This window comes from Cupressus sempervirens, chromosome 8, assembly GCF_028749045.1.
Source record: "Cupressus sempervirens isolate cs-2001-9-10 chromosome 8, ASM2874904v1, whole genome shotgun sequence".
Taxonomy (NCBI): Eukaryota; Viridiplantae; Streptophyta; class Pinopsida; order Cupressales; family Cupressaceae; genus Cupressus; species Cupressus sempervirens.
Window position 1 is genome coordinate 584,375,640 of NC_143125.1, and position 21,833 is coordinate 584,397,472.

A 21,833-nucleotide genomic window follows, 5' to 3' on the forward strand; every position below is an offset into this window, starting at 1 on the left:
TCCATATGTGTGAGGGAACTTCAAAGTTGCAAATATATTGAGGTGGCAGGTTGGTATAGAAAGTGGTTCAGTCCCACCTTGTCGAAGAGATGTCCACTCTTTGTGTCAATTTGTTATCTCGAACCATCAGTGCTTCATATATTATCTTCTGTACATAATCGTTATACCTTTACCTTTTGCATTGGCATTGTGAAGGAAGAACAAGATACTTCAATAAGACGTAGCCTAGAGCATGATGAAAGTCGTGAAACACCACAATAGAATATTCGTACTGCATCATCTAACGGAGGGGTAATCATAATCTGAGAATTCATAGCTACATGCCAACATCATCTGCACTTGATCATTCAGGTGATCCATCTCTTAACTCTTATTCCTTATCATTTGGAGAAGGAAGTTAATATCTGTCTCAAAAATACGTGTTTTGAGCCTCTAACGTTAACCTTTTTTGACGAGAGGTTAAGGTTAATGGTTCGGAATACGTGGTTTGGAAATTTATCTTAACCTCTTTTTGATGGAGAGGTTAAGATTTCAAAGTGAAACACGTGTTTTGGACCCCGAACCTTAACCTTCTCAAAGGTTAATGGTTCGGAATACGTTTTTTGACCCCCGAACCTTAACCTTTTAAAAGGTTAACGGTTAATGATCAAGTTGAAAATATGTATTTTGGTTCCTTCCATTAACCTGCGAGAACTTTTGACTCAGGAACTGGATTTTAAAAATTCGAAGTGTTAGATGGAGTTGGGAACAAGCCAAAGATACTTGTAAGGGCGAAATTTCTCAAAAACTCTAAGGGAAAGTGACCATTTTAATGCTTAAAATGAGGCTTGTTCCAAAAATAACCATAGCTCAGAAAGGCGAGGATTGAGGCAAATTTTGAATCCGGGCAATACATACATATAGTTTATACACTTCATTAGTAATTTTTAACTCAATTGAGCTCCATTGCAATTAGTTCCTTAGCCAATTGTAAATCCCTGGGACTTGATGGATTGCCTACTGAATTATGCAAACAACATTAAGAATGGATCTGTACGAATCTATTTGCCCTATATGAAGATGTGTTTGAGCAAGGTTCTCTTTGGAAAAACATAAACAAGGGTGTTATTAAGTTGCTGCCTGACTCATAGCAGTCTGGGTAGCAGGTCGGATATTTCTGTCAAGGCCTTCACAGATGACACATGGACTGTCCCAGCAGCTGGCATCATCACTGAGTTTCAACATTGGGCAGACAGATTTAACCTACTTTCCAGAATACACCAATATCAGGTGTCTGGACTGATTTCAGTAATAATATTTATTTCCAGCACTCATACTGTCATACTTCAAGTTTGGCCTGGCATGATCTTTTTTGTAACTTCTCTTTGTCCAGATTGGAGACATAAATTACTTCTGCTACTCTATTCATTTCAGCATTGAGCGTTGTGAAGCATTTACATTAGTTTGTCAAAAGAATTTCCAGCATTTCCTTTAGTTCAGTTGTATTTAGGATTCTTGTTTCAATATTGGAAGAAAATACAAAACAAATTCAGACAACAAAAATAATAAAAAAATCACAAAAACAGAAGACATTATCTATGTTCACTGTCAAAGATATTGTCAAGCAAATATCAGCATTTGCATCAAACACCTAGCCAGGATCTTTCGTCAAACTATCAATAATTTTGAACTTCGATATGTAATAATAATCTAATTTGAAATATGTAGTGATTTTGAGCTATTTGGCTCTTCAACACAATGACATCTACATTTGGCATTTGTGTATTCAAACTTTAAAGTTAATATTAAACTTCACCACCATTCTTGTTTTTAAAGTTCTATGTTATAGTACTTGCTGAAACTATAAAATTATTTTAATCAAAGTGGCGTCTGCAACTTACCCGGTTTCCTATTTTAGCTGTACCAATACCAGTACCAGTGTCTGGAGTCTCCATGTGCCCTTGTCTGCTGGTAACCCTGGTATTTTTTCTTGACTATAAGTTTAAATTTAGTTCTAACTTTAGGTCACTAAGCAATTGTCCAAGAGTGTCCATGTACATAGAGAAAAGCATGCTTTCACACTGTATGGGTACGAGATTATTAAAATGTAATAATTTATTTCTTCAAGACAATGCAATTTTCTATTCAACAAGATTGAGGAATCTGTTATAGTCTACAGTATTACTCCAAAGTGAACAGTTAGCTAAGTTTCATTTGCCAATGCTATGGAATAAACCTAGAGGATGACTGCTTGCAGATGTGGAAAGAATTGGAATTATTTTCTTGGCCAGTTTGAACTGTGATGGTTGAGGTTGTGGAGTTTGTTAAAAGAGGAAGGGTATGTGCTGGCCTTGCAAGTGGGAGTCCCACAGAGTCTTACAGTTAGTAATATCAATCAACTCCGAAGGGGTAGTGCCTCCAAAGATTAACTATGAGGATGACTCTTGTATTGAGATTTCCTTACCACAGACCTGGTCTTCATATGCAAAGAAGAGGGATGCATATGTTGTTTCTTCATGCTCAGAGGGCATACAGGTGTTTAAAAAAAAGGGGGTTATAATTTAGAAAGTTAAAGTATGTAATTCATAAATCGAAGGAGATGAATCATCACAATTTATCAATGGAGCAATAACTGAATAAATAGGTCTATTGTGTGTGGATGATGGACGAGAGGTCCATATATGTCTCATGATTAGCTAGTTTGCTGTATTCTCATATGCATGTCTGCTTCATTGCTTATAAAACTTATGCACTAGCATTTTGTACTCAATCCCACTTTTCATGTAAAGCATCTGGCAATGTAATTAATAAGCCGATGAGGATTGAAAGGATACAACAATAACTTTTGTTCTATAGTTTCTTTAATTATCACCTATATTTTTAATTCTCATTCCTGATTCATTATCCCATGTTTCATGTTAGTTCTATCAATAACATCTATATTTTTTTCTAATATTTCAAAATTGAGATAGTCTATGCCTATAAATCATTTGTATGTTTTCAAAGGAATAAAGTGGATAATCCATTTTGTAGGTGTGTAATTCAGATCACATATCAAGGTGTTTTCTATCTCCATAAACTAATCTGGATATGTGGTGAATACAGGGTCGTTTTCTTCTGAAGGTGCAAGTCATCATCTGTTTGGGACAGCACCAGGCGTAAATGTGTTCGGTTCTCAAAATAATTCCTTTCTCAAGTTTAGCAATAGCCCTGTTTCTAGTTCTGCAACAAACTCAATTCCCTTCTCAAGTTTTGGAAATCAGGCAGTTGACACCCCAAATAATATTACTTTTTCTGGAAGTTTAGCTGGTACCAGTGGAAACCCTTTTAATACGATCACATCAGTGTAAGTTATTTCTGAAGCCTAATCTTACACTTTACCGCTGTTTAGTCAGTTTGCTTTTATGGATGGTGTTAGACTGATTGAGGCAGTCTATCATGCTTCTCTACTTAATAAATTGCAAAACAAGTCTTGTGTTTTCAAGACCTGAGTTTTAAGGGCCTGTATCTTGACACAAGATGTTAGATCAGACTGCACATTTCTGCAGCACCGATTGGTATTTACAATCAAAATGTTCAATTCTATGTTTATTTTCTTCTGTTTAAAATCTTGACTATACCAAAAGATTTAAAGTGACAATTTATCTGTATTGTTTTTGGAACATGTCTATCAAAATGCGCTGTTAAACATTTATCCAAAAGTGTCTCCCGATATTGTCAGGGCTTGGGATTTGACAAATTGATAGGATATATTGTTGCTTTTATTGTTCTACCGAGTATTGTCAGTGTCATGTCTGTTATTGTATTATAATAGTATATGTATTAAAGTCATTTGTAGGAATTAGAAGTAAATTCCTTATTTCTTTATTTTCTCATGTAGGCCACCAATGGATTCTGTATCCCCTACTAAGATACAAAGTATGGCACAATCTCCAGAGACTGACATATGGTTGAAGGATACATGGGCTGTTGGTGAGGTAATACTGATTTTTTAATGTATAGTAATCTTAGGAAGAAATACAGTGTTAATTTGAGTCGTAAAATTCATTACACGTACAAATGTTGTGTGGTTATTTGTGCACAGAACTTACAACACTAACAACAGCAGTGTCTAGATATCATTTGTTGAATATCGCAAAACCGATTTAAAATCCCAAATCAAAGCAAACATACAAAAATACCCACCAAAATTGTGTGTGTAGAAAAAAAGTGTTGTAGATAGTTCCTATGATTTTCTATAAGACCTTTTCAAAGTCTTAGGCAGCCTATACAGTTAACTAATGTAGATAGCATATTTTGTATTAGCTGTGTTGTACATTGCGCTTATCTCTACTTCTAGTGTGTGCTAATGTTTTGTTAGCTTATAGAAGTAATGAAAATTTAATTTTGGTCATTATCAATCTAAGTTGTCAGTCTCAATTCGGGTTCAGACTTGGGTTTGAGATTTGTTCAAAACTGTTTTGAGGTGGGTTTAAGCTTGTTTTGTGTTCGTCTGTACAAGAACATATGTTGTTAATTCTATAACTTTAAATCATACTGATCTGATTACAGATCGGACTAATCTGTTCTTGCATAAGATCCCTTCTAAGGTCTATATACTTGTCTTCCCTTCTTGATAGGTATCGGCATCTCTCTTAGATAACTTGTTTTTTATCTAACTAATCTATTTGGTTAGTTTAGGCATTAAACTATTATTGTTCTTTGGAAAGTCACCAGTTTTGAGAAGAGCATTCCAGGCCAACTTTGGAAGTGACATGTCCTTTGTAAGGACATGCCCCTTGATCTCTTTATTTAATAATGGTGTCGTTGAAGTTTAAGGACTCACAAGAATCACAAGTCTGCTCCTTAATCAAGACTGCCCTAAGACGACTTGCAAAAGTTAAAAGAATTTCCAGAATTATATTTCTCCATTCATTTAAGACTGTATATTGAAGATCATCTTCAACAAGCATAAAAAAGGTAAAATCTAAGTCTGATTCATAACAGAATTTTGCAGAAACTTTACATGGTATCAGAGCTCTGGCAATTGAACCTAGGCTCTGCAAATTGAATAATCAAACTTGATATATATCTAGCATCACTCTCCTATCTTCAATGGCATACACAATCAAACCCGAGGACAGGTTTGATAGGAAAGAACACTTTGATGGTTGGAACTTTAGAATCATTATGATTCTTGAAGAAAATGATGGGAAAAAATTTGTTGATTCAGAATCCAGACAATGTGTTGTTGAACCTCATAAAACTATCATGAGTAAAGGAAACAGGAAAGCCATACAAATCATATTAGATGGAGTGAAAAATGAAATAGTACCCATGCTAATGAAACATCAAACAACATTTGATATGATGAATGCATTTATGCATTGTTAAATCCATATGAGGTTAACAATGCAACTAGAGTTCTCGCACTAAAAAGGCAACTAAATCATATACAAATAAAGAAGGGAGAATCGATGAATTCTTACTTCCTAAGGGTTGCCAGTCTAAGAGATGAACTTGCAAGTATAGGAACCATCATTAATGACATGGAATTAACACTGATGGCTATAGATGGATTACCAGATTGATGGGAAACATTCGCATAAGGAGTAAGTGCTAGAGACAATCTTCCTGACTTCAATATACTTAAGGGAGATTGTCTTCAGAAAGAATCCAGAAAACTTAAGAAAGGAGGAAAGTTGAAAACTAAAGATGAAGAACTTCATGTTCTTAACACAAATTCCTATAAAGACAAGAAGAAGCACTTCAGGAAGAAAAAGGGTAATCAAAAGAATGATAAACCTAAGAAAGATCTATCCAAAATAAAATGCTTCAAATGAGAAAATTTTGGACAATCAGATCTAATTGCCCTAAGAATTCTAAACAGTAAGTGAACTGTACAAACATTATTAGGGAAGAAGATAATTATGATCCTGAGAATCATGTATTGTATTCAACACTATCAAATGAAGTCTCAAGTAAGGCATGGGTGATTGATAATGGATCATCTCGACATATTATAGGATACAGAGAAGCATTGGACTCTATATCAAAAAAAATTAATGACAAAGTCACAATCGGTGATAATTCAGCACATTTCGTCAAAGCAATTGGAAATTGCACCTTGAAACTAAAGTCGGGTAGTTCTCTTCTTCTTAAAGGAGTACTCTATCTACTAGGAATAAAAATGAATCTAATCTCGGTTACAACACTTGAAGATGATGGACATAATGTTGCATTCATAGACGGTAAAGTAATGACCTGGGCTAAGAACTCCTCATTTAAGAAGCAAAATTGATTGGTCAAAAAAAGGGGTACTTGTATGAATTAGATTCAGAACCTAGTCGACCCATTCAAGCCTTAATTCATGAAGCTGTTGATATAAACGAAATATGACACAGAAGGTTAGGACATCTAAATTTCAAAAACTTATCGACTATGGAGAAGATGGTTACTGGTTTACCTAAGTTAAATAAAGATCATTCAAGCATATGCAAAGGATGCGCTCTGGGTAAGAACACCAAAAGTCCATTTCGTGATAGCACTAGAAAAACTAACAATGTTCTGGAATTGATCCACTCAGATTTATGTGGATGTATGTTTGTTCTTTCTCTTGGAGGATTCTGGTACTATATACTTTTTATAGATGACTTCTCTAGAAAATCTTGGATTTACTTCTTAAAATGCAAAGAATCAAAAGAAATCCTGAAGAGATTTAAAGAATTTAAAACCTTAACTAAAAACTTGTCAGGACATAAAATTAAAACTCTTAGGACTGATAATGGAGATTTGTTTAAAAAGTTTTGTAAAGAAATAAGAATTAAGAGGGAGTATACCATTCCTTATAACCCACAACAAAACGAGGTAGTAGAAAAGGAAGAATAAAACAATTATAGAAGCTGCAAGAGCTATGATATTTGATCAAAATCTAGAATATTATCTTTGGGCAGAAGCCTCGTACTACTATCTATATTCAAAACAGAAGTCTTCACTCCTACCTTAGAGATAAAACTCCTGAAGAAGTCTTTATTAATGTTAAATCCAACACGAGTCATCTTAGAATTTTTGGGTGCTTAGTATATACATGTTCCAAAAGAAAAGAGAACTAAGTTAGAACCCTCTGGGAGGAAAGGTATTTTTGTTGGGTATAGTGAAACATCCAAAGCATATAGGATTTTCATACTTGGACAAAAAAATATTGAACTTAGTAGGGATGTAATATTTGAAAAAGATTTAGCATTCAAAAGAGCCCTAAGTTCTGGAGATCCCTCTCCCTTACCTAGTTATGAAGAAAATATTGAATCTAAGTCTCAGAGTGAGAACATTGAAGAAGCTGAATATGAAATTCAAAATCTCAATCTTGAGAAAACTCAAAATTCTAATAAAAGACCACTTTGGCCCATTAAGACAGTAGAGGAAGCACAAAACTTCGTTGCACCATCTGGAACATTCAAAGAAAGCAAAAGATCCAAAAGATTCTCTAGTTATGCAACAAACATGAATGATTTGTCTAAATCATAACCAACCAATGTTTCAGACGCTATTAAACATACAGCTTGGAATGATGCCATGATAGAAGGATGCCAATCCATTATGAAGAATGATGTTTGGGAAATTGTTCTAAGACTTGAAGGAAAATCTATTGTTTCTTCCAAGTGGGTATTTAAAATCAAGCATTTTGCTGATGTTAGCATTGAAAAATATAAAGCCAGATTCATAGCCAGGGGATTTTCTCAGAAAGAGGGGAGTGATTATGAAGAAACCTTTGCTCTGTTGCCAGATACACCTTTGTAATAGTAGTCCTAACTATTGCAGCATCCAAGGGATGGAAAGTACATTAGATGGATGTAAAAACGACATTCCTAAATGGAAAGATTACAAAAGAGGTATATTTGGAGCAACCTAAAGGATTTGAAACTCGTAACCCTAAAAATTTTGTTTGCAGACTCAAGAAAGCTCTCTATGGGCTTAAATAGGCTCCAAGGGCATGGTATGAACAAATTGATAAGTATCTCACCGGCTTAGGATTCTCTAAGAATGAAGCTGGTCCAAATCTATATTATAAAAGGGATAAAGATGATATGGTAATTTTGATACTGTATGTTGATGATTTACTAATAATAGGTGATGATCATCTCATAGATCAATGCAAGAAAGATCTAATCAGAGAATTTGAGATGAAAGATTTAGGACTCTTTCAGTAGTTCTTAGGACTAGAAGTATGGCAGAATTCTAATAGCATCATACTCAATCAAGGAAAGTATACATTAGACATCTTGAAGAGATTTGGAATGTGGAACTATAGGCCTATGTCTTCTCCCATGGAGACTAATCTACATAAACTTAAGGAAGCAGCAGCAGAATCACCTTCCATAGATTCTACTCTTTACAGACAAATGATTGGGTCCCTTATGTATTTGGTAAATACAAGACCTGATATTTGGTATGTTGTCAATGCCTTAAGTCAGTTTATGTGTGAGTCAAAGGAGATTCACCTAGTTGCAATCAAACACATGATGAGATACTTACAAGGCACTCTTAACCTTGGGCTCAAGTATGAGAAAGAGATAAGGACCTACATGGATACACAGACTCAGATTGGGCTGGAAGTGTTACTGATAGGAAAAGCACTTCAGGATGTTGTTTCAGTTTAGGCTCGGCAATGATATCGTGGATATGTAGAAAGTAGTCTTCAATAGCACAAAGTTCCACAGAAGTCGAATACATTGCAGCAGCGATGGCCTCTCGGGAAGCAATTTGGCTTAGAAAGTTACTTGTGGGATTATTTGGTCAAGCCATGAATCCTATGATTATTCGTTGTGATAATTAGAGTTCACTCAAGCTTTCTATGAATTCATTTTTTCATGATAGGTCCAAGCATATCGAAATTCCTTACCATTATGTAAGAGATATGGTAGACAGGAATATTGTAAAATTATAATACATTTGTACTGCAGATCAAATAGCTAATATTCTTACTGAACCTCTCTCTCGAGTGAAGATAGATCACTTCCGGAAAAGACTTGGTATGGTTGAATTATGAAAACTTCGTATTCTTTAAATTATTAATAAAATAATTTGATTGTCAGGCTATTGACTATTGTGGTCTCCACCATTTGTATTCATTATTTTAGAGGTGACGATCTCTGAGATAATGAACACTTGTATAAAAGACATTATGAAAGATAACGATCTCTTAGATAATGTGTTGAACAGTAGAGAACTACTGTCAGATCTAGATGAGTTCAAGATCATTTGTAACAGACATTTCTATGTCAATGAGTCACAAGTTGGATAAAGGAAGAATTTATTCTTCAGACTTTATCTTAGTTGCCGATTCGTGACACGAATCCGATTCGGGCACGTGAATCGGATCCGTGGATTCGGGATTTTTTTTTTTCCCAATTATGATTTGTGGAGGATTCGTGCATATATATATATATATATATATATATATATATATATATGCATTATATATACTAAAAAATAAGAGAAATATACATAATTCTAAAACTAAATCATTTCATAGTATGAATCTAGTATACTTGATCAATGACATTGATAATTAATCTATTTTCACGATTATAAAGAAAATCAACACATTCACATTGAATTACTGAAAGTGAAAGCTTGTAACATTCAAAATATAGATCATTAAACTTAGTTTATAACATGATTTACTCATAAAAGAGTCAAGAGTCAACACTAAAGTTTTTTATTTAATCATCAAATGGATTTTCAAGAAAATCCGCATCAGAGGGGTACTGGTGAGCTGCAAGTGCTGCATCTGTATTAGTAGAGGAACCCAAACCACTAGTAGTAGAGGGGATTGTTAACTCATAATCCTCCTCATCATCCACATCAATCGAAGTGGTTCTAGCAAGATCTCGGATGGTCATATCTAAATCAGGAGTCTCGGGTGCTACATCCCAAAGCTTTTCGGGCCCCTTCTTGTACTTAGGATCCTTCCGTGACAACAAGCGCAAATTGTTGTGAATGAACACAAGGTCTTCTGATTTTTTTGGAGCCAACCGGTTGCGTTTGATTGAGTGGATAAAGGAGTAAGTACTCCAATTCCGCTCAGCGCCAGAAGAGCTGGCAACCTAAAGAGAAATTAAAAATTATCAATACAACAATCAAGATAAATAAATTAAATAATAAATTCAAGGAATTGAGAATGTTAACCTTAAGCTTAATTTTACAAACTTACTTGGGATTGGACCTTTATGGCAAGAGGTTGGAGGTACGTGAAGGCTCGCCCATGAAGGTACCACCATTTGATGGCACCCATCCTGCTTTGGTCTGCTATGGCAATAGGGTCGAAATCCTCACCTGAGTTGAAAGCAGCAAATTCACTCCTCACAATTGCCCCAATCTCTGGATCTTGGAATATCTTAGCTAGTGCCCTCTTATACCTATCTGCAACCTCTGCATCTCTAAATGGTGGCACTCTACCTGGAAGGCGAAGTACATCTGCACTATAGTACCTGGGGATAACAAAAGACAATTGAACACTATCAAATATCAATAGCACAAACATTGGATAAAATAAGCACAAACATTTGATAAGAACTACAGTACCTCGGGGATAGAGCATATGCAAGGAGGTGCAAAGGTGTGGTCATCTTGTTCCATCGATGATGAACAATTTTTTCCACCTTCTTGTAAAGGGTGTCCTCAGGATCATTCTCCCTCCTCTGTATGACCTAAGATATGAAATATGAATAATAATTATAATTAGTGAATATGTCAATTTAAACTTTAGAATCTAGATATCTCTCAAATAAAAAATTGTTGTAAAAGAGCGTAAAACTTACCATTTTAATTTTTTCCAGCATACTATCCATGGAATCATAAATATCCCCAAGGCATGGCTCATCACTATATGCGAAGCGAAGCATTGCCATTATTGGATTGGTGATTTCCAACACATAACTCACAAGACCCCACCAATCCTTATCTAGTATCATTCTTCTCACATTTAAAGCCCTTGCTGTATTGGAATTCTTCCAAATGCCCCATTGGGGGCTAATGACCATATGCTTCAATGTTTCTTTTACCTTCACAAGTCGTCTCAAGACGATTGTGTGAGAGGCAAGGCGGGTTTCAGCAACCTAAGAACATGTTAAACTCAAGTTAGTAAAACATTTTAAAATTAAAACATGTTAATGTAAACAACAACAAAAATTAATAATTGTGGAATCCAATAATATTCAATTATATATTAAATATAAAAATTTACCTTCAATAACTCCAAGTCCGAGAAACTCCTAAAAATTGCTTGTGACATGTGGTGATTTGTCACAAACATTTGAATCTCTTCAGCTTCCTCATATATCCTTTTCACCCAATCTATTTCGGTGCCAATTTCTTTCATCACTAAATTGAGAGAGTGGACGGTGCATGGTGTCCAAAAGATATGATCATATCTAGACTCTACAATTATCCCTGCAGCCCTGCAAACTTTTGCATTGTCCGTGACCACTTGAACAACATTATCAGGACCCACTGACTCTATGGCATCAATGAGAATGCGTGAAATAAATTTTGCATCTTTCACTTGCCCTTCACAATCAACTGCCTTCAAGAACATTGCCCCCTTAGGGCATACAGCAATAACATTGATCAATGGACGGTTTCTACAATCTTTCCAACCATCCGAAATAATAGACACCCCCGATTGAACCCAAAAATCTCTTATTGGTTGAAGTTGAGCCTCTACATTTTTCCTCTCATCATGTAATATGGTAGTGCGCAACTTCTCATAACCAGGCGGTTTGTAACCATGGGGTGCATCATTTATTGCTTCCACCATCTCCCTAAAATAAGGTGATCTAGCAAAATTAAATGAAACACCATTTGCAATTAAACAACGTCCAATTTTGTGATCAGCAATGTCTCTCTTCTCAATTTGGAATGCCCTATCTAGTGGGCCTCTCTTGCGGGTGAGTGGAGATGGGTCTTCATCTTCATCATTTGTAGTTGGCATAGGCAAAAAATGATGTGTTCTTGTGTTTGTTTGATCAAATGATGGTGTTGGTATATTTGTTTTTTGGGAAGCACCACGTTTTGCTTTTGCAACTGCTCTATCAGCATCATCTTGCTCTTTTGCTAATGCTGCTATTTGTGCAGCTGGTAATCCCTTCTTATCACTACCTTGACACATGTGAATTCCTTCACCCGCAGGGCCCAAAAAATGTAGTTTCACTCGGGAATAGGAGCTTCTATGTTGTATGTTGCAAAAATTACATTTCCATATGTATGCCCCACCCCTAGGACATTGTGCAACTCTTGTTGTGTGTCTCCATAAAGGAGACCCCTTATCAATTTTGAAGCTTGGTGATGCAGCCCCACCCCCACCCACTGAGCCTTGACTACTCATTGTTCTATTCTTGCAATCTAGAAAAAGTGAAAGAAAACCATGCTTCACACTTGCACAAAAACTTGAAAATTTGGAAAACTAAAAATAAATCAATAATCTATGAAAGAATTCAAAAATATGGTTGAAATGCATACCTTAAACACTTCTTGCAAGGTATTTGAAGCTCCACAACCGATCTCCTTCGAATCCAAGCACTTCACTTCAAACTAGCAAGTATGAGAGAGCAAAATGAGAGAGCAAAATAGAGAGCAAATGAACTTGCATTGTGATTTAGAGGGTCGTTTTTAGGGTTTAGGGCCTTTAGGGCAAAAAAAAAAAATTTAAAAATGATAATGGGCCCACGTTTTTGCATACTCCTCCTGTCATTGCTGCGGATTCACGTTGATCCGCGCATGGATCCGTGAGGATCTGGGCAGGATTCGTAATCCTGCCTGTGGATCCGTAAGGATCCGCGGCCCGCGGATCCTTACGGATCCACAGGCAGGATTACGAATCCTGCCCAGATCCTCACGGATCCATACGTGGATCCGAATCGGACCCGAGCCCGGATCCGGCCTTTTCCAGGCGAATCCGGTAACTAAGGACTTTATCCTATGTTCTGGTAGATCTTAACTCAAGATCAAGTTGTGATATAGGATTGCCAGTACCTATGAGTCACAACCCAGATAAATGAAGAATTTAATCATTCTTCGGATTTTATCCTGTATGTTGCATTACATGCAATACTGACATCACTAGTATAAGTGATAAGTCATATCACAAGATGGAATATGACTTAGTATCATGTGTTCAATGATACCACATGCTAAGAAGACTCAGATAGATATAGAGTATCAATCTTTGCTTGTTCATCTTAATTGATGTTGCTAGATGTGATATCTCTCAGTATGATTATCAAGTTAAGAGGGAGTGTTAATTCTATAACTTTAAATCATATCAATCTGATTATAGATCGAACTGATCTGTTCTTGCATAAGATCCCTTCTAAGGTCTATATACTTGTCTTCCCTTTTTGATAGGTATTGGCATCTCTCTTACATAACTTTTTTTTTTTATCTAACTAATCTATTTGGTTAGTTTAGGCACTAAACTATTATTGTTCTTTGGAAAATCGTCAGTTTTGAGAAGAGCATTCCAGACCGAATTTGGAAGGGAGGTGTCCTTTATAAGAACATGCCCCTTGATCTCTATATATAATAAGGGTACAGTTGAAGTTTAAGGACACACAAGAATCACAAGTCTACTTCATAATCAATATTGCCCTAAGACTACTTGCAGAAGTTAAAAGCATTTCCATAATTATATTTCTCCATTCATTTAAGACTGTATATTGAAGATCATCTCAACAAGCATAGAAAAGGTACAATCTAAGTCTGATTCATAACAAAATTTTGCCGAAACTTTATAGTTGTAATGCCTCGCTAGGGAACCCAAAAGAAATTAACCTAAAGTGTCACTAAGTTTGCCAAACTTTTTTTTTTGAAAGATTATAACAAGAGATAATATAGCGGAAACAATAACTCATATACATACAAACAAACCATAAAAAAATTACATCTCTTAAGGGTTCCATGACATTGAATCACATAAGTTTTATTAAGATTAAATTTAATACATAACAAAATCCACATCATAGAATAATCACAAGTACTAATCCAATGAAATAATATACAATTACATAAGATGCCACATGGCATAGCCATAATGCATAATCATCCGTTGTACATGTCACAAGGTATGAAAAGATCAAAGAATATACATCATGAATAAATACATCTCATAAGATCTCCAGATAACCAAGTATAGTACATCAAAATATGACCACTGAACATAAACATAAGATCATAATGAAAGGAACAACTGCACAAGTACATTTAGCAACAACATCCAGTTGTCAGATCTCAATGGTATAAAAAACACTACCACCCGACCTCATGGATCCTAAATGGCCCACTCCCACCCTGCTGAGGAGATAATTTCAAGTCCCATACGGATAACATATCCAATAGTCATAAATAGGTCAAGAAAAACTTGATAGCAATCTATCTCAAAGGTTCCAAGACACAAATAACATCTAAACCCAAAGGCAACAAAAACACCTAGGAAACCTACTATGTAAGTGGGCAAGTGTCATCACATGAGCCAACTTTAAGGTTACCCTTGCAGCCTCTCTAGACTCCGGCCCCCTAGTGACTATGCGGCATCAGTACCCTTTTGTACAGACAAGGCATATTAACAAAGCAAGGTCGCAACCGAGCATCTTCTCTACTCCCAACCTAGCCTGTACTAGCACTCAAGGCATGGGCGAGGTAAAGCACTGACTCTTATTAATTCATTTTAAATCCATATAATGAACTATTATCACTTATTAAAACAACCTACAATGGATTACCCAGGAAGCCTCTTTAGAGCTCCGACGTCATTTGCAAGCCACTTCCCAACATACACATAGATAACCTACCGTAAGCTCATAAAAAGTATAACTCATAAAATCACAATTTTCACCTCATTCCTATACAAGCAATTGCAAAACATCAAAAGATAACTGATCGAAACTCAAAGGTTACACAACGAAAATCACAAAATTCACCTCAATCTTATACAAGCAACTAGAAAGCTCCGAAAGATAGCCGATCGAAAACTCATAGGTTACACCAAGAAAATCACACCATTCACCTCAGTCCTATACAAACAACTAGAAAGCACTAGCAAGTAACTGATCAAAACTAATCACAAAAATATGTGAATACAGCACAATGGTTGGGAATAAAAGATCGTGACCAAAATATTTTACATAACATCGTCATAGAACAAGATTTCCCAAGCCTCTAGTAAACATACCTAATTGGTCAAAGCTAGGTTTAACCCAAACCTCAACATGAAATAAAACATACTTCACATCAAGTATTTAAACAAGTGAAATTTTATAGTTCAATATAAAAGTTTCAATTTACAAACAGGGTCAAGTTTGTTTTTGTTTTTCAAGTGTCATTTGTTAAGGTTTTTGAGTTCACAAGTATCTCAAAAGACTCAACAACCCATTAAAAATCATCTAAATATAAAACCCTATTTTTTTATATAAAAATGAACTACCATTTAATAAAATTCGAACTTCATTAAAAATTCTCCAAATTAAAATTGAGTTATATTACAAATTAACGATAATTATGTAACCAAATGTTTTAATAAATATTGTTTAAAATTAAATAATAATTATTAAACTATTATAAAAATGACTATTAAATTATTAATAAAATAATATTAATTTATTTATTATTAATAATAATTACTAAATCTAATAATATAATAATTATTAACATTAATAATATTAAATATTAATTAAACTAATTAAAAACTATACAAACAATTTTATTTAATAAAATAATAATAAACAAATGTTTTAAGGCCCGTAGGTCATTGCATATCGCAGCCTCGACTGTCCTAGTAGCTACAACTGCTATCGACAGGTTTGGCTGCCTTCGCAGCTAGGGGATGGGGGAGGTAATGGCCCTCGATTCTCTTTTTTTATTTTAATTTTTTATATATAAAATACAATAAAATGAAATCCCAAAGCCCCTCAAATGCATAGGAAACCTCATTTTTTGGGTATAACATAATTGCCATTTTAATATATTATCACAATAATTTATTTACTATGGTAATTTTATATAAATGTATATTTTTTAAACAAACCCCAATATAAATCTGATAGGGAAACAGTTACAAACTATCAAATTTGTTAATTTATATTCTGATTTTTTTTTCCAAACCCTATCCCAATTCATAATTCTCTAAAACAATCCAATTTTCCAAAAGAGTTTCTCAAACAAGGGTTTTAAATTGGTTTCATTCATAGATGTTTTCAATAACAAAGAACAATAATTTTAACAAGGGTCTCAACCAAAATTATTTTTGAAAACAGATCCATAACAACCAGGAAGAAGACAGAGGAAATTCGAAGGGATTTACTTGTAAAAATCTCAACAAGATCCAAACATGATCTGATGCTAACCAGATGAATCCTCAAAAGTTACGAGAATTCTCATCTTCTCGAAAACCCTCTTTCTAGAAATGTGCTCCTCCAAACCTGTGTGTGGAGAAATGAGCTCTAAATTCTTAATAAAGATCTTTCTCCTTTAGGGTTTTAGTTTTACAAACTCGCAAACTCTTTTGTTTATTAATTTAATTTATTGTAATTTCATGTGCAAACTTTTGCATTTTAATTAAAATTAGTTTTATTAAATTTATTCTCTCTCTTTTATTAAATCACAAGACGTCTTTAATAGTATATTTATTAATTTAAATAATAATAGTATTTAGAGTTCATTAATTAAAATGAAACTCCTAAATTAATTATTATTAAATTAAATAAATATTATCACACCAAATTAGAACTTTAATTAAATCTTTTAAATTTAATTCTTCTATTTAATTAATTTCTCAATTAATTAATATAATTTAAAATTGATTTTTCTTTATAAATTTTTTGTTAAATTAAATCATTTGATATTCTCTTAATTTGATTTAATTATAACTGAAAATTACAATAGACCCATAAAACTGAATATGAAAATCCATTTTAAAGACAAGGTACTAAATCAAGCTCAAGGGTCAAAATCTCGAATTCACATCACTTGACAAATTTGGAAGGGTAAATAACTCAGATACTTGTCCTACTTTCTAGGACAATTAACTTATTAGGATTTGGACTCAAGAACCATCTCCCATCTTTATTATTGATATATTGCGATAGGGCACACTCATCCTAGCAATTCAGGGAAGTTGATGTCCGACACCTACAATCTGCATAAAAGTCGAGCATGTACATATACATATAAATCTAAACTAAACAGGCAATGACGGGAAGTGGTGCATCGTGTAGATCTCGACGAGCAGGTGACTACGACTCCCTACCTCAACCATATTAGAAACATCAAACATAAAGTAAAACATACATGTACACCATACACATGCAAGTATGGGGTAAGTAACCATAGAAATTGCATATAAATCATCCATCTAACTGTCAACATGAAATAACTAAAATCACTATTTGAACATACGAAGCATCATCATTGAAAGAATAATCACGAACACATGAAATAACCGAGTATCAAGTAGCTCATCAAATATATCAACTGAGTATGAAATAACATCCAATCAACTCCAGTAACTGAGTACAGCTAGATCATAAAATATAGCCATAATTTTTCTACTATGGTATCAGTTGTGGGATAGTTTCACTTCTTTGCACTAATGTCATAAAATTGCCACTTGGTATTAATGAACCAAAGCTTTTACCAAATGGCATATGGGCTTGTAATTCCTTCAAGGATCAAAATTGCATGTTTTATTGCTGAAGGGGAGTTCTTCAAATATTGAGAAAATTAACTGGTGAGATATAGGTTCTTCAAAGTCTTCTGCTCCAACCTTTGGAATAAAAATAGATAGGTCAAGTTTTCTTAATCAATTTTATCTTTGTGCAAAACTATAAATAATAAATTGTACAAGTGCTTAAACTTTATTTTAGTGGGCTTGTTTTCATTTTAGGTTGAAGAGTAGATTGAATCAGGGGGCATCCACCATGAATTTGAAGAGTATTTCTTTATCCACTATTTTGTTTTGTTTTTTTTGTCCTGAAAATGAAAAAACTAGAACACTGACATTTTTCATGAGCTATGCTTCCACTCTTTCATACAGGCCCCTGATCTACTAGTGAAGTTGAATGGCTCACAAAGAGCACATTAGGGATCAAGTCTTGCTGAGTGCAAAGCCTGACACCATAAGGGATAAGGCCGGGATCGTGCCTCGGGTGATTTTGACGGCGTGAATGCCCCTCAGTCCTTGGCCCTAAGCTGAAGAGGTGCATGTGTGGGCCTATATTGGGTTCTTAACTCCTCAACCAAAAAAATGGCCCATATTAACTATAGAATGTAACTATTGATTCTCATGTGAAGATGAACTGTAAAAGAAAATTGATTCTATGCTATTCATATACTCTCCTGTTTATTTAATACAGTATCTGAAAGTCATTTTATGTCAGCCTTCTTCATTGAACTTCAAGAACTTTAGCTAGGAAAAAACTAAATAGCAGATTTACTTTATATTTAATGCTGCATATATTGTACTATCCTCTTTCTTATATGCCATTAAAATGTTGCAGGCAAAATAATGTGTAGCTCACACAAATTCTTTTAGTTACATGCCCAAGTTTAATTGCACAATATTTAGACTTTAAGAATCCATAGTCGGGATAGTCCATAGCACTACGAGAATCTTTTAATCCCGTTTTATACATTTTCATCTCTTTACATAATACTGCTGGGAACCTAAAAGTTGCCTCGTGAAATTCATTGTGTAGCTTTTCATGTCGTACAGATTATGAAGCTTCTAATTTTAGCATTGGGCAGGTAGATTGTGTGGTTAGTGAGAAGCTGTGCTTAGAAAAATAACTTTGCAAATGTCTGTCTGCTAATTTTTATCTGTGTTTCTAGATCCCAGAAGATGAACCTCCCCCGTATGCAAGGAGGTGAACTTCATCGAGTCCATGGCTTGTTCATTAGATCATCAGTTACGCTTGTGAATATTTTGCCACACTATGTAGGTTTGTATTACCTAAACTTATCTGATATTTATTCTCAGTATCTGTGCATATAATGTATATGTGGGCTATTTTACTGACTTATATGGATACAAGGAGAAACAAAAAAGTATCATGATGATAATATGATATGCTTCCGGGATTTCTATGTGAGTTATGCAGACATTGTTTTGATTTTTTTTAATGTAAATATGATGAGATGTATCCCTTTGTATCTGCCCACTCGTCTTTTCAATTTGAGTCAGTTGCTATGAACTGTTTTGGTCGCTTGCACAGGTATATCTTTCCAGTCAAATTTGTCATTTCTAATTAAGTTCCTTTTCAATCCGAATTTGCTACAAACAATGGATATCTGTCAACAGTAGGTCCATGTAATGAAAGATTTGATGGCTTGGCCTGGAACAGAGCAGATCAGAAACTATCATTGGTCCATCTAACCTTGAGCTGTTTATAAGAAAGTGTCTGGAAGATGCAAATGTATATCAACAAATTCAGTCTGCTATCTGATGGCAAAGACAAAAATAATACAGAAAATGCCTCCAGCTCTTCAACTGATTGCATACCTGGATGCTTCTTAAGATTATCATCTTCCAGATTGTTTTCTACTAACTCTTTGTCAGGCATCTGCATTTAAGGACATGAAAGTTGTTTTGTGATGCCTTTGGTTATCATTACTTTTGAGATGGTGTCCAAAAAATATGCAAATTAATCAAATTCCGATTCAAAGCTTTTAAATTCATTTCATGCTTCATCTATTTTATGCCTTTCAGGTTCCAGAGCAAAAATATTTGATGCTGAGACAAGGGCAAGACTTTTCTGTCAAATTTTCCATAGCTAAATGTGCATATGCATAAACAGCATTTTTGATACCCAACGACTAAAAGGAGCTTGTTTTGTTTGAAATTAAACACTTACTTAATTTTAGTAATTCTTTTAAAACAATTTTTTGAAGACCACCTTTCAATTTAAGAGTTCATGTCATTGTTGGAATCATAAGGAGTTTTCTAGTCTCAATGTATGAGGTTTTGAGGCTTAACTTGATGGTGACCTAACTTCTAAAGCATTGATAAAATATCATAAAATGAAAAGTTATATATGTAATAAGTAGACTTACTGTCACAGGTGATTGTTTAAAAATTGGAACCAGAATTCTGATGCATTCTGCAGCCTTGAAAATCGTGTACTCTTCTGAAGCAATCTCAAAGACCTTGAAAATAGCTTTTGTAGCTCATCAAGTGAATAAATTGATAAACTGTTTGTGAATGGTCATACATATTGTTGCCATTGAAGTATCCTATTGAAAATATCTGGTTGTAGATGGATTCAGAAGGCTCAACATTTTCCCAATCTAAGAAAAAACGCAAGTATAAACATTAAACATTAAACAATTTAGTAGACAAATGGAAATCCCTTGTGCATTTCTTCAATGGTTGTCGCATGTGCTAAAATTGGTGTTTGTTTTAATTGAGTCCTTGAATATAACTTACACCTTCTACGTCTGATAAGAGAAGGCATGCCCAAGAGGTAAGCAATTGGGAATGGAACATTAAAAGAGATTGTTAAACAGGTAAGCAATTGGGAATGGAACATTGAAAGAGATTGTTAAACTCAAGCCTCAACTGATATATATATATATATATATATTCATCAATTTAGATAAAATGCACCAAAATACAGAAAGCAATTGAGTGCAATGGCAATACAAGTCATGGAGATTCAAAAGGGGTGCTTATAGAGATTAGAGGGATGGAACTTATATGCCCAGGTGCACAATGTTGGCATTTATGAAATGTTATGGAGTAGCTAGTTTTTGGAGCATGATTATGATCAGATGCATGGAAGCCAGATGCGACAATTGTGTGTGTGTGTGTGTTAAGGGGAACATGATTATGATGGGTTTGCGTGTAAGCAAGATACAATAATTTTGTATACATATGTTAAGGGCCAAGGAAGGCTAAGGTACTATTGATTTTTGAAGTATGTCTATCTAAAAAAATCAAGAGATGCTAATTTTTAGTCATTATATTTATTTAAGTTATTTTATTTTAACTGAGAACTATTTACAAATTATGTTTGAATAAAGAGCTCCAATATTCTGTTAAAAGAGTTATTTTGATTTATTTATGTAAAAGTCATTTCACTCTTGTTATTCCGTTGTCTACAATCTGCCAAGGGAAATGCCCATCAAGAAATCTGAATTGACAGCCTTGTGCATGAGCCTCCCAAGAGCCTCCACCATAATGACAAATAAGAATGAGCAAATGGTGTCTCCGTCTTAACAAACACAATATGTTTTAGGGTGGAGGTATATAATATTCTTCCTTATCATACGATTTATGTTTGTGTTTTTGCCATATTTTTCTATTTTGATGGCCAATCAATTAGATAAAATAATTATTAGATGTTTATAATAAAATAGAGATATGGTAGCATTAACATTGTTTAATTAATTGGATTAAATTTAATATTAGACTATCACAGTATTTGTAATGTTGGTTGAATTGCATTATACATTAAAAAAAAAAAATCAAATTATAAAGAGAATAATGATTAAATAATACAATGTATGTATTCCCTTGTTATGATTTTCCTATTCAAAAAGTAAATATTCAAATTGTTAAAATAAATCAATATTTTTTTAATATGGAATTCTAATAGACTTTAAACATTAGAAAAATAATAAATTTATCTCTAAGTTGTCAGTGAATGGCTTTCCAATGGTTCAAATAAAAGAATTCTCTACCAACCTTTATGATTCTTTTGAATTATTCTATTGGAGAACTCAATTCTCAAGGGTTGGAATTCTTGATTTGGGAAGAACTCCAAAATTTGATACAGGTGATAGTGATTTTGGATGATGCAGCTTAGGATTTTCTTAATTAATTCTAA

General features: G+C 34.1%; 2 protein-coding genes across 11 annotated transcripts in view; one reads left to right on the forward strand and one right to left on the reverse strand.

The window, feature by feature from the left end:
* LOC149543781 (Zinc finger C-x8-C-x5-C-x3-H type family protein) overlaps nucleotides 1-20,213 on the forward strand; it is a 169,774-nt gene extending 149,561 nt beyond the window's left edge. Inside the window, exons 8-13 of one of the 10 annotated variants that reach the window (XR_016355681.1) lie at nucleotides 3,085-3,325; nucleotides 3,860-3,956; nucleotides 17,894-17,940; nucleotides 18,044-18,206; nucleotides 18,838-18,943; nucleotides 19,307-19,683. Coding sequence is in view for 3 of the 10 variants with exons in the window: in XM_089798465.1 (XP_089654591.1) it covers nucleotides 3,085-3,325; nucleotides 3,860-3,956; nucleotides 18,044-18,091 (386 nt within the window). In the remaining 7 variants the exon portion in view is untranslated. Of the gene's footprint in view, nucleotides 1-3,084; nucleotides 3,326-3,859; nucleotides 3,957-17,893; nucleotides 17,941-18,043; nucleotides 18,386-18,837; nucleotides 19,167-19,220; nucleotides 19,684-19,714 lie in introns of those variants that run through there. The other 9 variants (XR_016355677.1, XR_016355676.1, XR_016355679.1 and 6 more) reach the window with 9 other exon arrangements.
* On the reverse strand, nucleotides 9,638-10,849 carry LOC149543782 (uncharacterized). The gene is made up of 3 exons (XM_089798464.1): nucleotides 10,779-10,849; nucleotides 10,543-10,667; nucleotides 9,638-10,448 (listed from the first exon to the last, which is right to left on the reverse strand). Exons 1-3 carry the CDS (start codon nucleotides 10,806-10,808, stop codon nucleotides 10,160-10,162), a joined length of 444 nt encoding a protein of 147 aa, XP_089654590.1. The 5' UTR covers nucleotides 10,809-10,849; the 3' UTR covers nucleotides 9,638-10,159.
* Nucleotides 20,214-21,833: the final 1,620 nt, after the last annotated feature.

Excerpts from the sequence above, each read along its gene's own strand:
- LOC149543782 (XM_089798464.1), bottom strand. The coding sequence starts at position 10,808 with ATGGATAGTATGCTGGAAAAAATTAAAATG. Across the intron at positions 10,668-10,778 it reads TGCTGGAAAAAATTAAAATG|GTCATACAGAGGAGGGAGAA; the intron begins GTAAGTTTTACG and ends TTCATATCTTAG. Across the intron at positions 10,449-10,542 it reads GCATATGCTCTATCCCCGAG|GTACTATAGTGCAGATGTAC; the intron begins GTACTGTAGTTC and ends TGTTATCCCCAG.